Source organism: Equus przewalskii, chromosome 2 (assembly GCF_037783145.1).
Source record: "Equus przewalskii isolate Varuska chromosome 2, EquPr2, whole genome shotgun sequence".
Classification (NCBI taxonomy): Eukaryota; Metazoa; Chordata; class Mammalia; order Perissodactyla; family Equidae; genus Equus; species Equus przewalskii.
The window spans coordinates 38901766-38923997 of NC_091832.1; the positions used below are offsets into that span (position 1 = coordinate 38901766).

A 22232-nucleotide genomic window follows, 5' to 3' on the forward strand; every position below is an offset into this window, starting at 1 on the left:
ACTGTGTCAGGACCTGTCAGCCCCTGCAGGCCAAGGCCAGTGACGAGACTTGACAGGCTGCCGTTGGCACTGGGGACATGGGCCTCTCCTGTAAAATCCAAGAGAAATGTCTCAAGGCTGAGGACATCAGACAAGTGTCACTGGGCTCTCTAGAGAAATCAGAAGAAATGCTACACGTTAAGATTCGGAGTGGCGTCCCCTGACTTTGGGACCCAAGGATGCGGGATTCTGAAGGTCTCTGCAGCTGAGCACAGGGAATAAAGAAAGGAGAGGGTCCATGATGGCTGAGGACTCACTGTCATTGCAATAGCAAGGACTCACACCAGGTCACAGGCAGGTGGAAGGTGCAGGACATGCAGTCCGTGGGACTAACCCCAGGCCTCCCAACCACGTCCTCACTCTCTCCCCTTTGATACGGGAAAAGAAACTGAGTTCTACTGCGTACCCTTCACAAATCTTCACAGTTAATCTCCACAACCACCCACAAGGTAGGTATTTTGACAATGGTGACTATTTATCGAATTTATCAGAAAATGCTGAGCTCGACAAAAGCCTCGCAAACTGACATCCTCCTCATTTTGTAGATGAGGATGACGAGGCTGAGAGGAAAGTGCCCACGTCGCCAGCAAGTGGTGACACAGGGACCAGACATTGGTATCGGTCAGAGGCCAAAAGCCTCGCTCTAACCACTGTGTCACACAGCCTTCGCCTGTATTGATCACCTTCCGGCAGCTGCCAGTCCTATTTCTCTCAACTCCACAGAGAAGGGGCTGAAGAAGCCTTGAAGCTGCTCTGATGGTGGGCTTCTGGATGCCAAGGGCACCTGCAGGTTCTTCTTTCAACTCCATCACTGCCCATCCAAACCCGACCTGCTCCTCACGGCCCGGGTAAAACGCTGCTCCTTCAGAGCCCTCCCACGGTGCCAGGAGAAAGCCATCTCCTCTGACCTGGTACAGAACTCGAGAACACGGGCATTCACTACGCTCTCCCCACGAGCACCTGTAAGCTTCCGGAGGGCAATGCCCATTCTGCTGTAAGTTACGGCCCAGCCACTGGCACAGCGTCTGACAGCTGAACGAATGGATGACCACTCACTTTTCACGGTCCACCGAGTGAATCAAACTACCGCTCACCCTCAACCACAAACAGGGCTCAGAACTCCTTAAGCGTCAAAACTAGAGGCTGCTGGGTACAACCTCAACCAAGATTTCTCAACCTCGGGAGACGTCTGTCTCTTGACCAAGAGAAGGACGTTCTCGGGAAAAGAGGAAATGAGTTCATGGTTTTGTCAACTGAAATCAACACCTCTGTAATAACTTTTCTGGAACCTAGCTGGGGCGGGAGTCCTGTTCAAGAGGCCACCTCATAGGGAGGACTGCTTAGCATTTAAATAACCAAACACCCACAGCCTGCTTTAGAGAGCTGCCCTGGCGCAGAGCATCTGGGGCGGTTGGGGGGGGGGGGGCCGGAGTGTTTGGGAAACTCTCCATCTGCTCGGAAACTGAGCTTCTGATTCACTCAGGGCTGTCAGCTGAGCAGGCCCTGATTTTGCAAGAATGAAAAGAGGAGCCCCTTTGGCTCTGACCTCACCGTCCGCCCATGCAGCTCGCAGACAGGCCAGCTGTGAGCCCAGGAGGATGAGGCCCCGCAGGAATGCGCAGAATGTAGCTAGCTGTGTTTCCACTAGCTGCCCTTGGCCTTGATCCTCAGCCAGGTTTGAGAGTTTTAAGTTCACTTCGGTAGATTCTTAAAAAATAATTGTTCTTAGATAAGGGGATCTCTTCTGACTTTCCTTGCTATCTTTCTCTCCTTGTTCAATGAATGGGGAGGTCAGGCAGCAAACTTTGTCTCCAGGCCTTAATGTTGATGGCCCCAGGGCCCCCTGCTGATGCCCCCAGGGCCCTCTGCTCATGTCCCCAGGGCCCCCTGCTGATGCCCCCAGGGTCCCCTGCTGATGCCCCCAGGGTCCCCTGCTCATGTCCCCAGGGCTCCCTGCTGATGCCCCCAGGGCCCTCTGTCCCCAGGGCCCCCTGCTCATGTCCCCAGGGCCCCCTGCTCATGTCCCCAGGGCCCCCTGCTGATGCCATTTTGGTTGACTCTCTCCCCAGGTACCCCTCAGATACATCAAATTGGATGAATTATTATGACCTCAGACTCACTCTGTCCTCACAGAGTACACAAACTCCTACTCCTCATGCCATGGGTCCCTAACCTCTCATCCCTGCCCCCTGATTTTCATGTTCCTCTCACCTGCCTTCTTGTCATTCCCACCAGAAGGCTGGGTCACTGGGTGTCCACCCTCCTCCTCTTGCCAAATGTTGACTATGTACCAACCCTTATTCTTTTAAGAGCCAAATTAGAGATGGGTCCTGCTCTCTTCTCTAAGGAGCAAGAGATATACAGAAATAATTCGAACATAGTGGTAAGAAGAGCCAAAAACATCTTGAAAAAGAACAAAGTAGGAGGGCTCACACTTCCCGATTTCAAACTTACTATAAAGCTACAGTAATCAAGACTGTGTGGTCCTGGAATAAGGATACATGTCTGGATCAATGGAACAGAACTGAGAGTCCAGAAATAATACAGATGTTTATGGGCAATTGATTTCTGACAAAGGGACCAAGATAATTCAGTGAGAAAAGAATCACCTTTTCAACAAACAGTGCTGGGACAACCGGGGATCTCACACGACAAAGAATGGAGCCGGGCCTCTAACTCTAACTGGAAACAAAAATTAGCCCCAAAGAAACCAGAGGCCTCAGCGTAAGAGCTAAGACCATACGGCTGTTGGAAGGAAACGTAAGAGCTGATCTTCATGACCTCAGATTAGGCTTCCCAGATAGGACACCAACAGTACAGGCGACAGCGACAAAAGAGAAATGGGGCTTCATGGAAGTTTTCTAAACTTGTGGTTCAATGCACTAGCAGGAAATTGAAAAGACGACCCACAGAAAGGGGGGAATACTTGCGATTCATGTCTGATAAGGGCCTGGTATCCAGAATATATAAAGACCTCAACCATAAAAAGACAACCAGACTCTAAAAGGGGAAAAGGATTTGAATAGATGTTTCTCCAAAGAAGAAATATAAATGGTCAACAAGCACGTGAAAAGATGCTCAACATCATTAGTCAATGGGGAAATGGAAATCAGAACTACAATGAGAGACCACTTTATACCAATCAGGATAGCTACTATCAAAAAAAAAAAGAAAATAATAAGTGTTGGTGAAGACGTGGAGAAACTGAAACTCATTCGTCTTGTTGGCAGGAGAGTAAAATGGTGCAGCCACTTTGGAAGACAGTTTGGAGGCTCTTCACAAAGTTAGACATAGAGATACCACATGACCCAGCAATTCTGCTCCTAGGTATATACTTGAGAGAAATGAAAACATGTGTCCACAGAAAGACTTGTACTGAATGTTCATAGCAACAACATTTATAACAGCCCAAAAGTGGAAACAACTCTAATGTCCATCAATTGGAAAACGAATAAGCAAAATGTGGTATGTCCATACAATGGAATATTATTCAGCCATGAAAAGGAATGAAACTCTGACACGTGCTACGACATGGACAAACCTTGAAAACATCACGCTCAGTGAAAGCAGACAGACACAAAAGGCCACGTATTGTATAATTCTGTTGATATGAAACACCTAGGACAGGCAAATCCATAGAGACAGAAAGCAAATTAGTGGTTGCTGGGGGCTATAGGGAGGGGGAAAAGGAGCAACTGCTACTGGTTGGGGCTTTGGGGAGGTGAGTGATGAAAATGTTCTAAAATTGACAGTGGTGATGGTTGCACAATTCTGTGAATATACTAAAAACCACTGGAGTGTTCACATAACTTTATATGTGAATTACATACCAATAAAAAAAGTTTTAATACAGTGATGAGTGCCGTAGGAGGTGAATAAGAAGTCAGGAAATGAGGCAAGAATAATAAGAAATCAGGAAATACTGAGCTATGAAACTTGCTGGTCATATTCCCCCAAATCTGATCTCACCCCACCTTTCTGCTGTCAACACACTTAGTCTCTACTCACCGCCCCCGCAACACTCGTGCCATAAACTAGATTCAACCGCATGGGGTTCCCTTATGATTTTTCGTCCGAAAATCACTATTCACGGCCCGCCGTGCTCCCACATGCTGTCATTGCCTATTTCCTAGAGAAGCTCCACCTCTCTTACTCAACAAGGACTCATCCTTCTCCCTAATTTCCTGCCACTCCCCAGCTCAACGCCCCTGACTCCAGGCAGCCTTCATGGCTCTTCCCATAGAACCTCCAGATTGTTCTAACTTGCGTGCATTTGTTCAAGCAGCCTCTCCTGCCTGGACCCCCCTTCTCTGCCACCTTGTCCAACCAACCCCAGCATTTTCGCAGCCAAGACCAAGTCGCATCTTCCCCACAAGGCTCTCTCCAGCACCCGACAGCCGCAAGAATCTGACCTCCAAAGTGCGAGCAGCAGATGATGCTGCGTGCTGTCACTTTACGCTGCCTCATACGTTCCCTTCCGCATACACCACACACACATCTGTCTTGCCTCTTTGTGAGTCGCGATCCCACCCTATGCTTCCTCTCTGACTCTTAAAGTTCTTAACAATATGTGTGCTCTGTAAACGTTTAAGGCGGCAGGGAAAGTGGCCTTCAGTTCAGTAGTCTGACACAAATTCAGTTCTTCCATCTGAACTATGTCTCTAACAAATAATGAGTGGTATTGCTGCTGTAAGAGGTACCTGAAGAAATCAACTGGCTGACTTTTCTGGGTGGCCTTGGTGGCCTGGACCTCAAGCATAGCTGGCCGTTGTGCTGAGCGTCAGGGACTTGGGCTCTGGGCTCAGGCTGCCTAGATTCAAGTCTCACCACGGCCATTTGCTCTGCGTCTGTATGTAAGCTACTCAACCTCTCTGAGCCTCTTTACTCATCTATAAAATATAAATAGCTCCTGCCTTGTAGGTATGTTACGCAAATTAAATGAAACAGGGCTTGGAAAGTGCTTGATGTGTGCTAAGCGCTTGGTTAATGTCAGCTGTTATTACATAGTTACTGCTATTAATACCATCTGTCCAGAATTGAGTTCCCTTAGCTTTACAGACTCAGAAATTTACTCTTATTATGGAGTGATCCAATTCAGAGGAAACTGTTTCACCTTAGCCAAACTCACAAGAGGACACGAAACCAACAGTTTATTTAGAACGGGAAATAGTTTTCCAATGCTTCATACATATATTTGCCATCCAAGGCATGTCCTTCTCGAGAGCAACATACCTGAGATGCTGCTGGGTGTACGTGGAAGGCAGAGGGTGGGGCTCCCGGGGGGAAGACATTTCCAGACTGTGATAAAACAGGGGTCCCTGATTCATCATAGAACCACCTTGATTGAGATCAGAATCCCACAGCCACCAAACATGACAGCTTGCACACTAGCTGCAAGCAGGAATGCCATGTGTCTTGCCTGACTCACAGAGCAGCTCCTCAATAAATATTTGTTAAATAAATGAATTCCTTGGGCAAGGCAGGCTTTACGTCATCAACTCCTTGTTCCTTTCTTCTCCCTCTCCAGATTCTAGGCAAATGGACTCCCTCCTCCTTTGGGCAGGATACTAGTTATCGGATCACAGCTTTGCCTCCATTCGTTGTTCTATTCCCCTGGATGGAGACACCTTGATGAATTACAGGAAACACGCCATTCTCATCGGTAATATGTTTACACGAATTCTAGCCCGCCCCTTCCCTGCTTCCCATCTGTATTCTATGTAACTGGCATTCGCCTGCACGCTACAAAGGTAACACCAGCAATAATCACCAGAGCGCAGCTCAGTGAGATTCTCTCCCTGCTGCCTGGAGCGCTGTCCGCTCTGCCCCTCTGGACAGAGGTCGACAGCACATCTTCCTCCGGAAAGGTGATTATCCTCTTTGTAGGTCTGTTGGGTTGTTTTGTTGTTTTTTTTTAACCCTGCATGAAATTTAGTGTTGCCCTATCAATTTCAGTTTGCAGCTCCTTAAACAACCAGGTGAATGAGGGGGCCAGGTCTGCAGGTTTCCCTCCGTATTTAGCACGATTCCCCTCAAAGGACAAACCCATCTCCTTGGAGCAATTCTCAAGTCAAAGGCACCGGGCCAGAGAAAAAGGCAGGAGAGCCGGCCCACCCGATCTGTGGGAGTTCGAAGCTCGAGGGGAGGCTTGCTGCCAACCAGCAGGCGGGTTGGTGCACGCTGGGACGAGACAAGACACGAGGGAAGGAAACAGCCACCTCATCTTCCTGCCGTGGATAAAGCTGGCAGAATTCCAGCTGTTCCCTAACCTGGCTCCATCAGAGCCCTCGGATAAAGCGCCCAATCACTTTCCTTCCCCCAAAAGCTTTAAGAAATCGGTAGGTAAAGAATTCAAAATTCCAGTCAAGAGTTTCTTTCTCTCCTGCCCGCCCCTATGGAAATCCTAAGACTCAGTAACTGTTACTGTTCACTCGGCTTGGAAGTATCACCCTCACCTCCGTTCACCCCAATCGTTGGATTCTCTTCCATCCAAACGCTCCCCCTGGATATTTCCTTTAGAGGTTTCAGGGGGACAGGAACGGCAAGGCTTCCTTGGAGAGCCTGGCGGGACCACATTTTACTCCTCAAGTGAGTTGCACAGGGCACTGAGACGTATTCGGTCTTCTCTCCCTCCACGTCCTCCCCCACCATATTTCCCAACTTGTAACCTGGCATGCCCGCTCTTAGAAGCCAGAAATATGACAAATATTCAGATAAGCCAGTGGAATTTAAAGCACAGGTCCGCTGCTGTGCTGGTGAAGACTCCGGAGTCCACTTCACAGTGTCAGGCGGTCCCCTCTCAAACGTGTGTACAGCTCAAACCCTGCATGGAGCACCGGACCGAGCTCTTAGGAGACACTTAATCACTATTTGGGGAATGAATTCATGAATCTTATTTTAATGTACTGTGACATTTTTCTTCTTAAAGGAATATTATGCTAAGTATGTCATGTAAGGACTTTTGATACCTTAAAAGAAATTTTGCTTTTATGGTTAAGGAACTTAAAGCGAGGTTAACCTTTAATTTCAAGTTCAACTTTTTTTTTTTTGAGGCAAGGTAATGTAGTGGGAAAAAGCCCAGGGTTTGGAGTCAGACCCCATTTTCGAATCCCACTTCTGGCACATTCTGAAGATAATAATGTATAATTTAAGGAGCTGTGATGTTTCAATGGGGTAACTGTGACTTTCCTAGCACTCGGTGGGGGATGGGAATGGGAGGGAAGTGGTGGCCTTCCTACGTGGTCAGCCCATCCACTGTCACGCCAAGGTTTGGGGTCTTTATAATTCTGTGGTATAGAATCATTCACCGGCGACCCGTTTCAGAGAAACAGAGAAGCAGCCGCGTACCCCTGCCCAGCCAGGGCTCCTCCCTAGGCACCATGTCCCGACTTGGCCTTCTCACACTTGGGTACTTTTTAAAAATGTGCGTATCCTCTAGTGTAATAGATAGGCCTCCCTCACAAAGGCTCTAACTGACCCGATCTTTCCTTAACGCTCGATAGATGCCTTAAGTGCAACAAAAATTTAGCAACTCATGAAGATTTCAGGGCCTCCGAAACTGGCAAGAGTTTGAGGGAAATCACAGGGAAATTCGCTCACAGCATGATTAATCCTGGGTGGATTGGTCCCGGAAAAGCACATGTGGGTTTGCAGCAAGCAGCAGCCTGCAGAATTTCACAAGACAGACCGTCTAACGGAGGGCCCTGAAGTGTGCGTTCAGGATGAACGTTCAGAACGAGGGTGGGGCCTGACAACTGGAGGAAAATGCCAGATGTGCGGACAACAGAACTCCTTTGAGTCCACTCACATCCAAAGAGACAACACATGGGACCAGATTATAAAACCAAACCAGATTATAACACTAGCCGAGGGAAGCCCAGTGGGGCGTAGGAGCCTACGAGAAAAATAATAAAATTCATCACCATAATTACCCCCAGCCCAGCTCCCCAACAAGACCAACAATAGCCAGCTCAATGAAGTTATTCATCCATATTCAAGCGGCCTCACTCATTACCCTCAGACAAAACCCCTCATGGGCCTCAGCTCCTTGCCAGCAGCCCAGCAACACAGCATCTACACACAGCCAGCCCCCCAGCACAGCCAGGGCAGGCGGGGGTGGGGGAGCTTCTGTCTTTAGTAGTTTCTAGGACCAGTGGTGACTGTCTTTTCAGACAGGGTTTACCGCCACCCTTAGGAGTAGCTTTGACATTCGGGAACTGGCTTAAAGATAATTACAGCTAACCTTTCCCTGAGAGAAAACAGGGGAGGCCACCCGGCTGCCTCCTGCCCTGAGCAGAGCCGGGATGTGGCTCAGTCTGGGGGCCTCCCACACCTTGCCCTGGTGAGCACAAGATGGTGTCAATGGCACACTGTCTCGCCAAAAAGGAAACGTAACTGAAATGCAGAGCTGTGTATATCCCAGTAGAAAGAGAAGTTCCAAAGATAGGACCACCACAAATAGCCCGTGGCCCTGTAGAGAGGGCTGCTGGGTCTCTTCGAAGCAGCCAGTCCAGCACGGAGCACTACATCCTGTATCATTTCCCTAGGGCTGGGTATTTTCATCTCTGCAGGGAATTATAAAGACCTAAGTCAGGTCCACTGCTCCCTCAAACCTCTCCTGCCAAGAAGGACCCCCTGGCACCAGGACTGCCTCCAGCCTCAATCTGGAGAAGGTAAGAGTTCACCTTTCAGAGCGTGGCTTAACAACGTCCAACTCCAAAGATCGCTAGTGAGCTTACAGTTCCTTCACTCAATATTCAGTGAGCAACTACTCCGTGCTGGACGTTGTTTTGGCCCTGGGGATCAAGGCTATGACACAGCTGTGTCCTTGGGAGCTTATATTCTATTGGGAAAAGAGCTACAAAACAAACACCAAGAAAAGAACTAAAATATTGACAAAGGTGCGTGGATGACTTCGACGCAGCACACTGGGCAGAGAGAGGCAAGAAGAGCAAGGAAGAGGAGGGAAAGGAGACGGCAAGATGTAGAGGATGGGCAGGAAGCGCCCAGCACTAGATCTAAGACAACGTCTGAGTCAACATCACTCCTTAGTCATTGACGTTGTTGACCAAGTTCAACACACAGCCCCAAACCCTCTTAACCCTCAGTGTTCGCAGCCATCCTTGTTCCTTCACGCTACTCAGGAGCCATCTCCACTTCAGTCCTTTCCACACACACTGTCCCCTCTCTACAGAGGATAACCAAGGCCTCTTCCAGCCGGTCCCCACTGATGGGGCCTGAGTGTGCCCAACAGGTGGGTGCACAGCCTGTAAGACCTGGCAGGCCCCAGAGGGAGACCTTCGCTGCACCGGGGGGACCTCCCCCACCCCAGCTCTCCTGAATGTGCCTCCAGACTCCACGGGGCCAGTTTCTTCTGAGGCCACGGGCTGCTCCTCCAGGACACAGCCCTGCAGGAGAGCCCACTCCTGCCAGCGGAAGGCTCTTTACTGTTAGCCATTCGCCCTCTCACTGGTGCTCAGAGAAGGGGGTGGAAGGAGGTGGGCTGCGCTGGAGGGAGGCCCCCTCTGCTCCCCACCCTTGCCGCCTGTGGATTCGGGGGCTCCTCCTTGCACCCAGCTCAGCTGTTTCTTTGGGACCTGGCACCAGCTAAGCCTCCGTCTCTCCTTCTCCCCGGTCCTCCAGACTCGGGCACACACACACTCCCGCCTCCCCGCTGCTCTCCCGGGCAACCTCAACTACCAGGCGCAGGCAGCCCAGCAAGCCCCGGCTCGCCCGTCCCCTCCAGCAGCCCCTGGCAGCCACTCCTGCCGTGTCTTACCTCCTTCTGCCAGGACCCAGAGCCAGGCGCTTCCCAGAACCAAGAGCAGAACTGGCACCTTCCACATCCTCTCAGTTGACTTGTGCTCTTTGCGAGCCGGGCAGCTGGTTTCTGGGCTGGGGGAAGATTAAAAAGCTCTGCAGCCACAGGCCTGGCGGAGCGCGAGAGTGAAGACGCAGGGAGCACAAGTCCCAGCGCAGGAGGGGTCCGCAAGCTTCCTTCACCCGCAGCAGCTGGAGCAGCAAAGTTGGCCGTTGGGAACTTTCGGATCGGAGTCCGCATTTATCCCTCCCGACGAGGGCGGGGAGTGGTCGGCTGTAAGGTGGTCCCAGTCCGGGGCTCTCTAGGACCGCCCCCTTGCTCTCTTTGGCCGGCGCGAAAACGATGACCTCAGGCCAGGTTTAAAGTTACAGGGCTGCAGCTGCGGGGCTGCCAGGACGCGCGGAGGGCTCGGAGCGCCGCACGCTTGGCTTTGGCTCCGTTCCCCAGCAGGAGGGGAAAGGGGGCGCATGCAATCAGCAATTTATTTTGTTTAATGTTTTACTTTATTATTCTGCTTTTTAAGAGTGAGGCACAAGCCTAGGTTTTTCTTGTGAGAAGTAAACCCTTCCTTGTGTGGCCAGTAATTTTAGAACCAAGCATGGGACTGTTCTTGTAAATATTGAATCTGATGGCTTAAAAAAAAAAGTGGCCGCCCTCATCTGGGTGGGCAGAGGCGGCTCGCGCTGGTAAATTGCGCCCTTGTCCAGGCAACCGAAGGGGGCGGGCTCCAGGGGGCTGCCCCCAGAGAGCCGGCGGGGAGCTTGGCAGAAGGGGGGACTTTGGCAGTTTGGGAAAAACGGCTGAGCTGGAGATCGGCCTTTCCCGACTGGATGCAGCGCCGTGGCGCTGGGGCCCGCGGACGGACGGTCGTTGCGGCGCTGCGGCCAGAGGATGTCCAAGGATGCACCTGGCCGTCAAACCCGTGCCCTCTTCCAGCTGGGGCGCAGCCCATTCAGCCGGGGAGTTTGGTCCCTAAATCTCCACTTTGCTAGTTTGAGTAGTCTTGTCCTGACCTCAGGTACTGGATGTTAGGATCAGGGAAAGAACTTATAGTTTTTACTTTATTTCCTTTTGAATTGCTGGAATTAAAAGAAAAAAAAATTTTTAAGAAGAGGAGTTTGGGACTTGGCCTCTGCCACACTCCAGGTGCCACAAATTCCATTCAACAAAAAGAACCCAAAGACTAATGCCCCAAAGCGCCGAACTGGGGTGAAAGTTGGTTGTTTTTCAGATCCTTATCCTAGACCCCTATTCCGAATTTACTTTATCGTAAGAATCACCTGGGAAAATTGTTTAAAAAACTCAGATTCCTGGGGTCCACCTCCAACTCATTCGTCAGACCCTTTGGGTATTCCTATTTTAAGCCAGTGGCCCCCGAGCGTGTGGATCATGAGAATTTTGGGCGGTGCCGTTAAAATGCAAGTGCAGCTGGGTGGGTCTGGGGTGGGGAGATTCAAATGTCTAAACATCTCCCAAAGGTGGCCTGGTCCTGGGGCTACAAGAGAGGAGCTGGCGCCCAAAGTAGGGCGAGGAAGGGGCCCGGAGAGTCAAGAGGCTGGAAATGTAAAGAGAAAACTGGGGAGAGAGGAGACACCGAAGTGACTGCCCATCTTCTAACACATTATATTACTATTACTGCGTTATCACTAAGGTTTGCTCACAGACTGAATGGTGCCCTGGATTGTCTGTGGAGCCTGCTAGGTGCAGAATAGATGCAAATCCACTCCAAAGTCAAGGATGAAAAAGGAAAAGATAGACCACCTTCACGTGCAGACAGAGAGGAAATGAAGCCTAGGTGGGAGAACAGGTTAACTGCAGCTAATTTCAAGCGCTCGGGGTTAGGTTATTATTGAAGGACATGCCCCCGCACCCTCGTCCTCCCCCACCCTCCAGGGAGGTGTCTAGAATCTGCAAAGTTGGTCACCTGACCTTCTGGTAGAGGGTGGAGGAGGGGAGGAGATGGGGAGAGAGGCCAGGCCCCCGGAGTCTGTGGACAGAGTCCGGGTGCTGCCGCTTTGAGTAACTGGGGAGAGCGCCTGAGCCTAGTGGGGGGACCTTCCTCAACCATGGCAAACGGCAGAGGAGAGAGAGGGGACCCGGCCTCGGGCACAGGGGTTGGAGCCAGGGCGACTTGAGTGACTCAAGCGTGGGACAAAGAAGCCACTGTGAACACAGGGGATTTGAAACCTGCCACCAGCCAGGATGAGGGGAAGAAGAAAATGAGCAGGGAACATGCCAGAAGTTCCTCTGTTCTTTGAAACAGCTGGTACTCCTAAAGCGGAGACTGGTGAGATGACAGTGACATTTACCCTGCAGGCCAGGACCGCCCCCCCCCCCCCATCTCATTTAATCCTCAGAACAACACTCGGGTTAAGAGCACTGATAATACGCATTTTACATACTAGGAAACCTGTGGTTTCCCAAGCTGAGTCCATCCATTCCGCCTGAAGGGCTGGGTGGTTCCTCCTGAGCTTCCGACTCAGCAGGTCAGGGGAGATTTCCACGTTTCTAACAAGTTCCCAGCAGGCGCGCTGCTGCTGCTGGCCCTGGGGCCCCACTTTGATGACTGCTGGTTTAGAAACCACACAGATCCTCCGGGTTGCCGGGAAAGGGTGGAGCCGCCATCACCCTTCGGCAGGCCTTGAGCCTGTTGTGCTGCCTTGCTTAAGGATCTGGAAAGAGGTCTGTAAGTTGCTTTTAGGGAGCAGGAGGCCCCCCTGAGGGTGGGGGACCAGGCTGCTGAAGGAGAAGAAGCGGAGCCAGAGCACCCCGCATGGGACCTGCCACCCCAGGGATGCTGGACGGGGTGTTAGGATCCCTGGTGCTCCCCATGTTCTCTGAGGCCTCTGCACAGTCGGAGGGCAGCAGGCGAGCTTCCTCAGGCTGCCCGGGAAGACATCACAGCATCTTCTCCTGCCGCGCAGCACGCAGGCTGCCAAGCTGAGATTCCGCCTGATGGAACTCTGATATCAAGGGCGCCCCTAGGACTCAGGAATAAATCGTGCACCTAGGGGTATGAGCTGGGCCCAAAGTGTATTTAGCAGGAATGCAATGAGGCTGGGGGGCGGGGGGCAGGGCGGGGCGGGGCGGGGCGGGGATGGTGTGTGGGTAGTGGTGCTGGGACAGAAGGAAGCTGCAGCAGCTTGGTTTGCTGGAAAGAGCCTCAGTGTTTAGGAATCCAAATTCAGCTCCATGGTGGTCTCCAGCAATACGAGCCTCAGTTTGATCTCCTTTAAAATGGGCATGTTATTCCTACTTTGGAGGGTTCTGTACACAGCAAGGAGTATAACTGCCGAGTGTCGTGACGGCTGTTTCTGCCGGGCCCTGCCTGGTTCTCAGCCTCTTGAGTCCTCTGGGTCAGGATCAACTCATCCTCTCTGCTAGTCCAACCTTGACTTTGGCCTGATTCCTGAGAGGCTCCCCCGGATCCCCGTCCTGCTCTCTGGGCCCAAGTCCCCCTCAGGGAAACCGGATCATCTCCCCATTCCACCCAGCAGCTACGTTCTGCACTGGACCTGGAGGCTGACTCCCGCCGTTCCACGCGTCAGGGGCTGGCTTGCATTCTCACCCACTGGGTTGCCTCTATTTGCCAGAGCACCCCATGGCTCTCCCAGGGGTCTCCCCAGTGCTGACTGCCCCCTTCTGTTGTCAAACCATCACATGCCCTAGTCCAGTGGGCTGCACACGATTCTGCTTGGGGACCCCCTAAAAGAATTTTGAAAAAACTAAGTACCAGTTATTTTTCATCATAGAGTTAAATAAACGTATATTTGGTGGGAGGGAGAACATATTAAACACTCCATAAAAAGACGTAAGATGAAGACTGACTGTAATTGGAAAGTATATTTCATGATACCGTTTGATAACACTGGCTGAATATGCACACTGTTCGTGAAAAAAATTATATAAAATTTTTATCTCTGAAATTTAATCCATACATAGTGATAGTTTTTGATAGAAGATCTAGAAAACTTTCTGGTTACACTTAAAAGAGTCAGCATTGCTGCCACATTCTTTTTAAAAAATGATGTGCATTTATTAATTTTTCATTACAAAAATATGCATTCATTAAAGAAAACGCAGAAAACAGGAATGTAGAAAAATGATCATATGCCCAGATTTCCTTGTGTTTTCAACTTCTTTTGACCTAATTTCAAATTTACAGAAAACTTAGAAGAATAACTCAAGAAGTCCCATATACCTTTTACCCAGATTCAATGATTTGCTTATAGTTTGCCCCTCTTGCTTGGTCGTTTACTGTATGTTGATGTATGTGTCCATCCTGGTTTTGTTCTAATCACTTGAGAGTGATGGAAATATCTGCCTTGTAGCCTCAAATACTTGGGTGTGTGTTTCCCAAGAACACAGTCACTGCAGTAGGATTAGCAAAATCACAAGATTTAATATTAAAACAGTACTATCGTCTAATCCACAGTCCATATTCACATTTTGACAATTGTCCCAATAATGTCCTTTATGATTTTTTCCAGGATCTAATCCCGGACCACATATCACACTCGGCTGTTGTGTCCAGAAGATAGCGGAACTGTGCTTCAGCCTGGCTTGAACTTGCTTTTTGGAGACCAGAGGCTCTATTTATTTTGCAGAATGTCCTTCAGTTTGGGTTCGTCTGATCTTTCCTCACGATTAGGTTCAGGGTTGCACTGGTGGCTGGACGACCCCAGAAGTGATGTCGTCTTTTCTCGGTGCGTCCCTGGGGGTGGCCAGGCTGCCAGTTCCCAGCGTGCATGAGTGTTGACTTTGTTCCCGTGGTTAAGGCATTCTGATCCTGAATTCAGAACACCCCAACTCCACCCTCAACAGCATGTGTGCAAAATGGGGAAAGACAGTGTTTCACGCTGGCACCGGGGCTACAGAGGTTTTTTACACCCCGGAAAAATGCTCCGTGTTAAGATTTCAGATGGATGAGGAGCCACCTCTCTTGCGTAAATGGGAGGAGGGTTATTGTGCAGGTGTTGCATTCTCTGGGAAGTTTTAGAGGAAAACTTATGAACGTTGAGGATTTAAGAGATTGATCCCTTGCTGGCATGCCCTTGGGGAACTCTGTGTGCAGTTGGAAGTCCCCAGCCCTGTCCCCCCGTCTGGCTGGACCTCTTCCCGGCATTAGGGCCACCTCACCCCATCCTGCTGTAGTTAAAGGATGCGCCCAATAAGTTCCAAGCTCTGGCGTCTCGCTCCCCCTTTGAGGCTGTCATGAGCTCCTGGAAGCCAGGAGCTCACCGATACTTTCATCTTTGTCGCCCCCGCCTCTGGCACATGCTCCATAAATATCTATGAAAGGAAAGCTTGATTTTATCTGGCCCACTAGAGGATCCTTATCACCGAGGACCCCCACACAGGTCCATCTGGCCGAGCCCAGCCCCGAGATTGAGTCAATGGCACATGATATACCACGGGTCAGCCTGACTGTGCAAAGTCAAAATGAACAGGTGGGCTTCCGAGATTTCTGCGATTCTGGGAAAGCCCTCTGGGCACCTCTCCTTTGTACATCTTTGGACATCCCCCCCACCCCCCGACTGCAAACTGGCTGCTGGCTAAAATTCCATACATAGAGATTCACTCCTTAGCTTAAAGACCTGACCCCTTTTAGAATGGAAGTACACCTGGGAAGGATGGCGCTTGGCACGGTCAGTCTTGCAGAATTCGATGTGGATGGGTTTCTCTCTCCCAAGAGCTGGTTTTGATAAGGTGTCAAGGGGACTAGTTTCTTGGATACTGCTGAGAAGGGGAAAGCACACACGAGAGAAAGCCCTGAGATGCTAAAGACATCTTTTAAGCACCTCGTCGCTCTCTTTGGTCAAGCAGCAGCTCAGGGTTCATGCTGTTGTTCATTTGCTATTGGAACTCCTCCCCGACGGGCGCCCAGCGCTGCTGTAGGCACTGGGCATGCAGTGGCAACTTCGACACCTCCTGAGTCTGGCTGGAGCTGGCCCTCCCCTCGCCGTACTCTACATGTCATCAGCCCCTCGGTCAACTGCTCCACTCCACCCCTCGTTTTGGTAGAGGGAGGTTGAGTCTTGGTTGCCGAGGTGGGACCCTCTTTGTGGCTGTCTTGGGACAAGGAACAAGGTGCGATGTTCCGTGGTCACTGGTCTATTAAAAGCATTGGGCTTGTGCTTGAAGCAATTAGGAAAACATTCAACCCTGGGGATCAACAGGCTTCTGTGAACTTTGTCGTCCTGGGGAAGCCTTGGGCCTCTCTGCTGGATGCAGAGCGAGTCCACAGACACTAGGAGAACAGAGGGCTCTGACCTGGCCGAGGGTGTGGACATCCCCGCCCTGGGGAAGTGACATGCTCCGTTTTCTACACTCTTACTCTAATGTGGGCTCCAACTGCACCAAAGAAATGTAAAGAGAACTCACTCAGGCCACTGCTAATTTGTTTTCACCACAACAAATTGCTTATTGACATACTACCCTCCCCCACAAAAGAAGAAGTCGGCAGAATCCACCAGCGGATTTGAATTCAGGTATGCTGGATGGTTGGGGAGAAAAAGGTCACTGATTAATGGGTTGGGAGCACAGAGTCAGTTTTATGTTTGTTTTGCTTTTTGTTGTTTTGTGCGTTTGGGTTTTTCTTTCTTTCTTTTTTTTCTTTTTGAATCAACACTGAGTTTTAACGGTCAGACAAGCATTGGGAGATGTCGATGTTTTTTACAAATCAGACCGATCCACAGAAAGCTCCTTTCACTGGTGTGCTCAGAGAGCCCTTCATTCTGAAGACTCAGCACCGCTTGGAAAACAATCTGAATGAATGCGTCTCAGTGTGGGAGGCTGGGAAGTCGAGCCGGGACAGAGCTGGGCGGTCGGTGTTTATCTTACTGCTCTCTTGAAGGGTGGTGGCCCTGAAGACATCAGTCCCAGCCTTTCTCCCCCTGGGTTTTCCTGGGCGGAAACTGGGCTTGTGAAAATGCTGGTGGTAAGGCCTCTGCGTGTCAGTGAGAACACCAACCCAGGAGGCATGATGTGAGCTGAAGTCTGGAGCAAACTCATCCTGTATTCCGCCAGCTCCTGCCCACAAGCTGGGGGCAATGACAGCAAGCCACAACCGCAGACCTCGTGCCGTCCCAGCCTGGAATTCCCTGCCGGGAGCAGACGGTGCTTTCCACAGAGATGAGACCAAGAGACCCACGGGACAGGCCTGCCCTGCCTGCCTCCACTGGGCCAATCCCTTTGGAATAGCCTGGATTTTGTTGGTATTTTGGAATCTCTTTTGTTGAGGTCCCAAATCTGTTTTAATCTTTGTTCAGGAATCTAATTCAGAAATTCAGACTTTCGTGTCTGCCAAGAGGTGGGTTTGGCTATGAGAGGAAAACAGGAAAAGGCTTAAAAGTTAATAAAGCTGGAAGAAAACAGCTTCTATGTTAGCAGTCCAACATCCAGAGCCCGCGCCCCTCCCCCAGCCCCAGCTGCCTTCGGATGGGACGAGGACTCTCCCTGCACTGGAGCAGCGTGTTAAAGGTTTCTGGAGATGGGCGGGGGGGCACAGGAGCGTTTCCGGGAGATGTTGGTGGAGAAATCTGACTGCTTTCCTTAGCGGAGCCCGGGAATCACATCACCTTGTAATTACTGGCAGTAACAGCAAGGAGCTGCAATACAGAGGATTTGTTCTTTCATTCAACAACTATCCAGTGAATGTGGACCGTGTGCCAGGCAGTGTCCTAGGCTCCAGGGACGTGGCAGGGAAGAAGGCATCTAGGTGGCTGTTTCTGAGCCTCTGACATTCTGTCGGGGGATAGATGATAGGGACAGAAACAAATAAGATAAGTAGAGGTTGTGCTGAGTGTTATAAAAAAAAATGAAAGAAGTCAATGGGGCAGAGTAGCAACCTTCCAGCTGGGGCTGCACAGCGATGACCCTCCAAGGGGACGCACACAGGCAGGAAAGTTTAAAGGGCATCCGTTTGCAGATTCTCAACCAACACACGTTCTCTTTGCTAACATGGGTCTCCCTCCCCTTTCACAATTGTTTGTCTTCCACTTTGCTATAGAAAGACAAACCTCATAATCATCCTTAATCCTACAGTGGTACATTGCCTAAGGGAGGTGAAAACCCTCTAAGGGCAAATAAGTGACAGGTTGAAATGTTGGTGTGTGCGTGGCCTTCTTTCAGCAAAGCACCGCAAGCCCACAGGAGATCTTGACATCTTTTCCTGGCGTGTGGATATTTCTGTTAAGTGTGAAATCCAGCTTTAGAATGGCGGTATTTTGATCCAGGTTGGGTTATTCTGAATTCGAGGGGTGAAAGTGATGACAATTTAGTTTTATGACCTGGCCTCTTCCACACCCTGGCTCTTGACCCAGATGCATGGTTCTGAGACAGAGCCCCGGGGACCCAAAGCAAAGAGGGGACACAGAGAAACGCTGGGGGCTGCAGGGTCTCGTTGCAAGTAGGAGGAGGCAAACTCCTGCCCAAGGTTCCCACTGTATCAGTATGTCCATGTTAGAATCAGAATTCAGAAGAATCGGAATTCTCGAGAAGGGGTGATAGTAACTCGTCATTTTGAGTTGAAATAAAGGTAGATTCCTGGCAGGAGGAAAGTCTGATTTGGTTGATTGATTTGATGGAGAGCATCAGCTTTGAAAATCAGGTTTCATGGCAGAGATTTCCTATTAATTCAGAGATTTCCTATTAATTCAACAAGCAAAACTTGCGGCTCTATGGGGTTTTTGTGAAGATAAATGTAAAGCATGTGATGAGGTGAAATTAACTTATTTAAATACATTGGCAAAGGTGTCTTGAAATGAGAAATGTTTTTATTTTCCCAACTGTTTTTTGACTATAACCAATTAAACACAGTGCCTTTAAGCGAAAGAATGACACGCAAATTAGTAGTCATTTAATCAGTGTTGGTAATGTGTTTTCGGTGGGCCTGCCAGAAACTCAAAATGGCACCAGTAACTCAATGGCACATAGTTTTGAAAATCACTCAGATCGGAATTACGGTTTTTAAGTGCTGACAACTCCCAAATTGACGTCTCCTGCCAGATCGCAACTTAAGCTCCAGACTCGTATGCCCAGCTGCCCACTAGGCTGCTGTCTCCTGGGGAGGGAGGGGTGATGTTTCTGAAGTGAGAGGGAAGAGGAAATAAGACCTTCAGAAGGGAGAAGAAGGGGAGAGGGGAGAGCAGGTGCTCCCTGGTCCCCTGGGGCTCTACCCAAGGTTGGGAGTGATGGGAAGAAGGCAGAAACCCCACAGGTCGAGGGCACATCCCAAGAACATATGGGCTGACATTCTCTTTCCAGAAACATCTGACATGGCAAGGAGGAGATAGTGCGCCCAGAGGAGGAAGATTCCCAGTCATGAATACGTGAAAAGCACACGATATATTGGAGTATATGAGGAAGTAATTTGGTTTAGAACTAATTCAGTCTGACCTTGTTTTTCCAGAAAGGCTTGACGTGGCCTGTTGGGTATGCTTTCTACATCTGCTTGAAACAGCCACAAGGTCCCAAAGCCAAGAACGATGCCCCTAAAGATGAGGATGTTGCCTTTCCCACATCAGCATTTCTTTAAGGACAAGCCTTTCTTCCCAGAAACTAAGAATTAATGACTGACCTGCTTTAACTCACCTTGTGGCCACTGACCTGCTGACCACCGACCTGCTGTGCTCACCTTGTGGCCACTGACCTCCTGTGCTAGCAAGGCATCTTGTGACGGTAGCAAAAGAGATATTCCTGTCATGTATGACGTATGTTCTTTGCTCCAGAAGGTGTAGAACCGCTTTGTACACCCCGCCTCCTCGGAGAGCTTCCTTCCTTGGTGGCAAAATTCTCCCGGGCTACGGTCCTCACTCTGGCTCATAATAAGCTCATCTGAATTTTGATTTTTAGATTGATTATGGATTATTTGCGTCGACACCAGATAGGGTCCGAATCGGTCATCCTGAAATGGCACTGTTAGCTCCCCTCCGTGAGAAGTCCCTCATGTCCCCCTGGGGGACAGAGAGAGACAACTAAGAGGACCAGTGGTCCTGACAGGAGACCTGTTCAGGACAGGGAGACCTCAGAGAGCAGTGACCTTATGACAGAGCAGATGGCAGAGCGGAGAATAGCAATAGCGGATGCCAGCTCACGGCTTAAGAGCAGGCCGGACCAATGACTTCACCAGCCCATTCAGCAATGACAGAGGCCAGTGCCCAAAGGCCAGCAAGATACCCAAGGACAAAGCCAGAGCAGTCACAGCATATTTAAGAGGCACGGCCTCGCACCACTGTCCCCACGAGTCGTGGAAACTTCCCCTGCACCCAGATACCATTTAGGAAGAGAAATTCTGAGAAATGGAGCATTTCCCCAAAAAGGAATGAATAGGTGTTGTTAGGGGACTCTTCCAAACCAGAAGAGATCCAGTTAGCAATAAGCAGAGGGTTTAAATTCCTCTCAAACCCAATATCTGGACCAAAGTGAAGACATCTATTGAAAAATGAAGAAAACTTCATTCTCTGCCTGCTCCCAAAGAAGTGTTTAATTTTTGACCTCTGTACAAAGCATTTTCCATTACATTAAATAATAATGAATCTCATGGAGAGAAAGTTATTCTCTTTTCAATTTTCTTTTATAAAAAATTATTTAATAATTGACACATGCAAGAAATATATAACATAAACCTATGTTATACGTTACATGCACCTAATAAAATTATAAAGCACCATAATAAAATAAACATCTGTGAAGTCACCACGTAATTTAAGCACAAAAATTTCACCAATACTGTAGGATTTTCCCCCAAGCATCTCTGCCAACCCTCAGAGCTAACACCATCACAAGTATTCTGTTTATCCTTCCCTTGATTTTCTTAAAATAGGTTTACCACATATGTATGTATATCTAAACAATGATTAGTTAATTTGCTTGTTTTTGAACTAAAAAAAGGGGGTTCCTAAATTATGTAGTTTCTGCAACTTGTTTCTTTTTTCATTCAAAATCAAGTTGTGCATATTCATCCCTGTTGGACATGGCGTAGTTCATCCATTTTCACTGCTGTATAATGTTCCATTGTTTGGACATATCACAATTTATTTTTCATTTCTTGTTGATGGACTTTTGGGTTGGGTTTTTAGTTTTTTGCTGTCACGAACAGTGCTACTATGACTATTTGCATAGAGGTCTCTTGGTGTCCACTTTGAAGAATTTTTCTAAATCAATCATTTTCAAAGTGTGGTCTCCGGGCCAGTATCATGACATCACCAGGGAACTTGTTAGAAATTCAAATTCTTGGGCCCCTCTCCAGACCTATTGAATCAGGACCCCTCAGAATGGGGCCCAGTAATCTGTGTTTTAACAAGCCCTCCAGGCAATTGTGATACCCTCTGATGTTTGAGAACCACTAGTATAAATTTAAGAGTGGAATTACTAGATTAAAGGGAGTGAGCATATGCATGAGCATGTCTAACTGCCATCGACTGTGTCTTCCCAAATTCATGTGGTGAAAACTATTCCCCCAAAGTAATGGTGTTTGGAAGTGGGTCCTTTAGAAGGTGATTAGGTCATAAATAGGATTAGTATCCTTGTAAAAGACACCCCGAGAGCTGCCTTGTCACTTCTGCCACATGAGGACATGGCAAAAAGACTGTCTCACCAGACACTGAATCTGCAGGTTCCTGGATGGTGAACTTCCCAGCCTCCAGAACTGTGAGAAATAAACTTCTTTTGTTTATAAGGACCAGCCCAGTCTATGACATTTTGTTACAGCAGCCAGAATGAACTAAGACACTACTTTGCAAGATAGAGCTGAATTGTTTTCCAGAGTGATACATTGTTCCGACTGACACCCCTCCCCCACAGCCGCCCTCTCAGAAGTAGAGAGTTTCTGTTACTCCACAAGCTGTCATCGCATCTTAATGTCAGACTTTTCAATAATACTACGGCTAATTATTATATAATACTTACTATGTATCAGGCACTGTTCTGTATTTTACATATGCTAATTTTCATGCAAACTTCACAACAACCTTATAAATTAGGTGCTATGGTAAAACCCTGCCATAAACCTATAAACGAGGTCCAAAAACCCAATTACTTAAGAAATTAGGTGGTATTATTACAGGGTTGATGGAATGAAAACAGGGGCTGGGTGGATGATGGCACTCAATTTTCAACAAGGTTTTACCGGATCATGTCCCTTTTTACGTCGAGGAAACCGAAGTGTGGAGAATTGTTGCCCTCCCAAGTCTTGGAGGAGCCAGGGTGGCACCCAGCCCGTCTGGCTCTGGGGTCTGCTCTTCGCTCCCGCACGATGCAGATCTAGAGGGTGTAAAATAATACCGTTCGTTAGGGTGCTATATGCAAATTAGTGCCTGATCACTAATAAGACATTGTCGTTTCATTTATTCATTCATCACATACATTTTCT

General features: G+C 49.1%; 1 protein-coding gene and 1 long non-coding RNA gene across 2 annotated transcripts in view; one reads left to right on the forward strand and one right to left on the reverse strand.

Moving 5' to 3' along the window:
* The window catches only part of PDPN (podoplanin), a 28990-nt gene extending 18365 nt beyond the window's left edge, over nt 1-10625 (reverse strand). The window contains exon 1 of the mRNA XM_008540574.2: nt 9818-10625. Within this exon, the coding sequence (XP_008538796.1) occupies nt 9818-9884 (67 nt within the window). The 5' untranslated portion in view covers nt 9885-10625. The remainder of the gene's footprint in view (nt 1-9817) is intronic.
* On the forward strand, nt 10417-18694 carry LOC139080770 (uncharacterized). Its single transcript, XR_011535521.1, has 2 exons — nt 10417-12872; nt 14350-18694. It is a non-coding gene; the product is annotated as an uncharacterized lncRNA (long non-coding RNA).
* Nucleotides 18695-22232: the final 3538 nt, after the last annotated feature.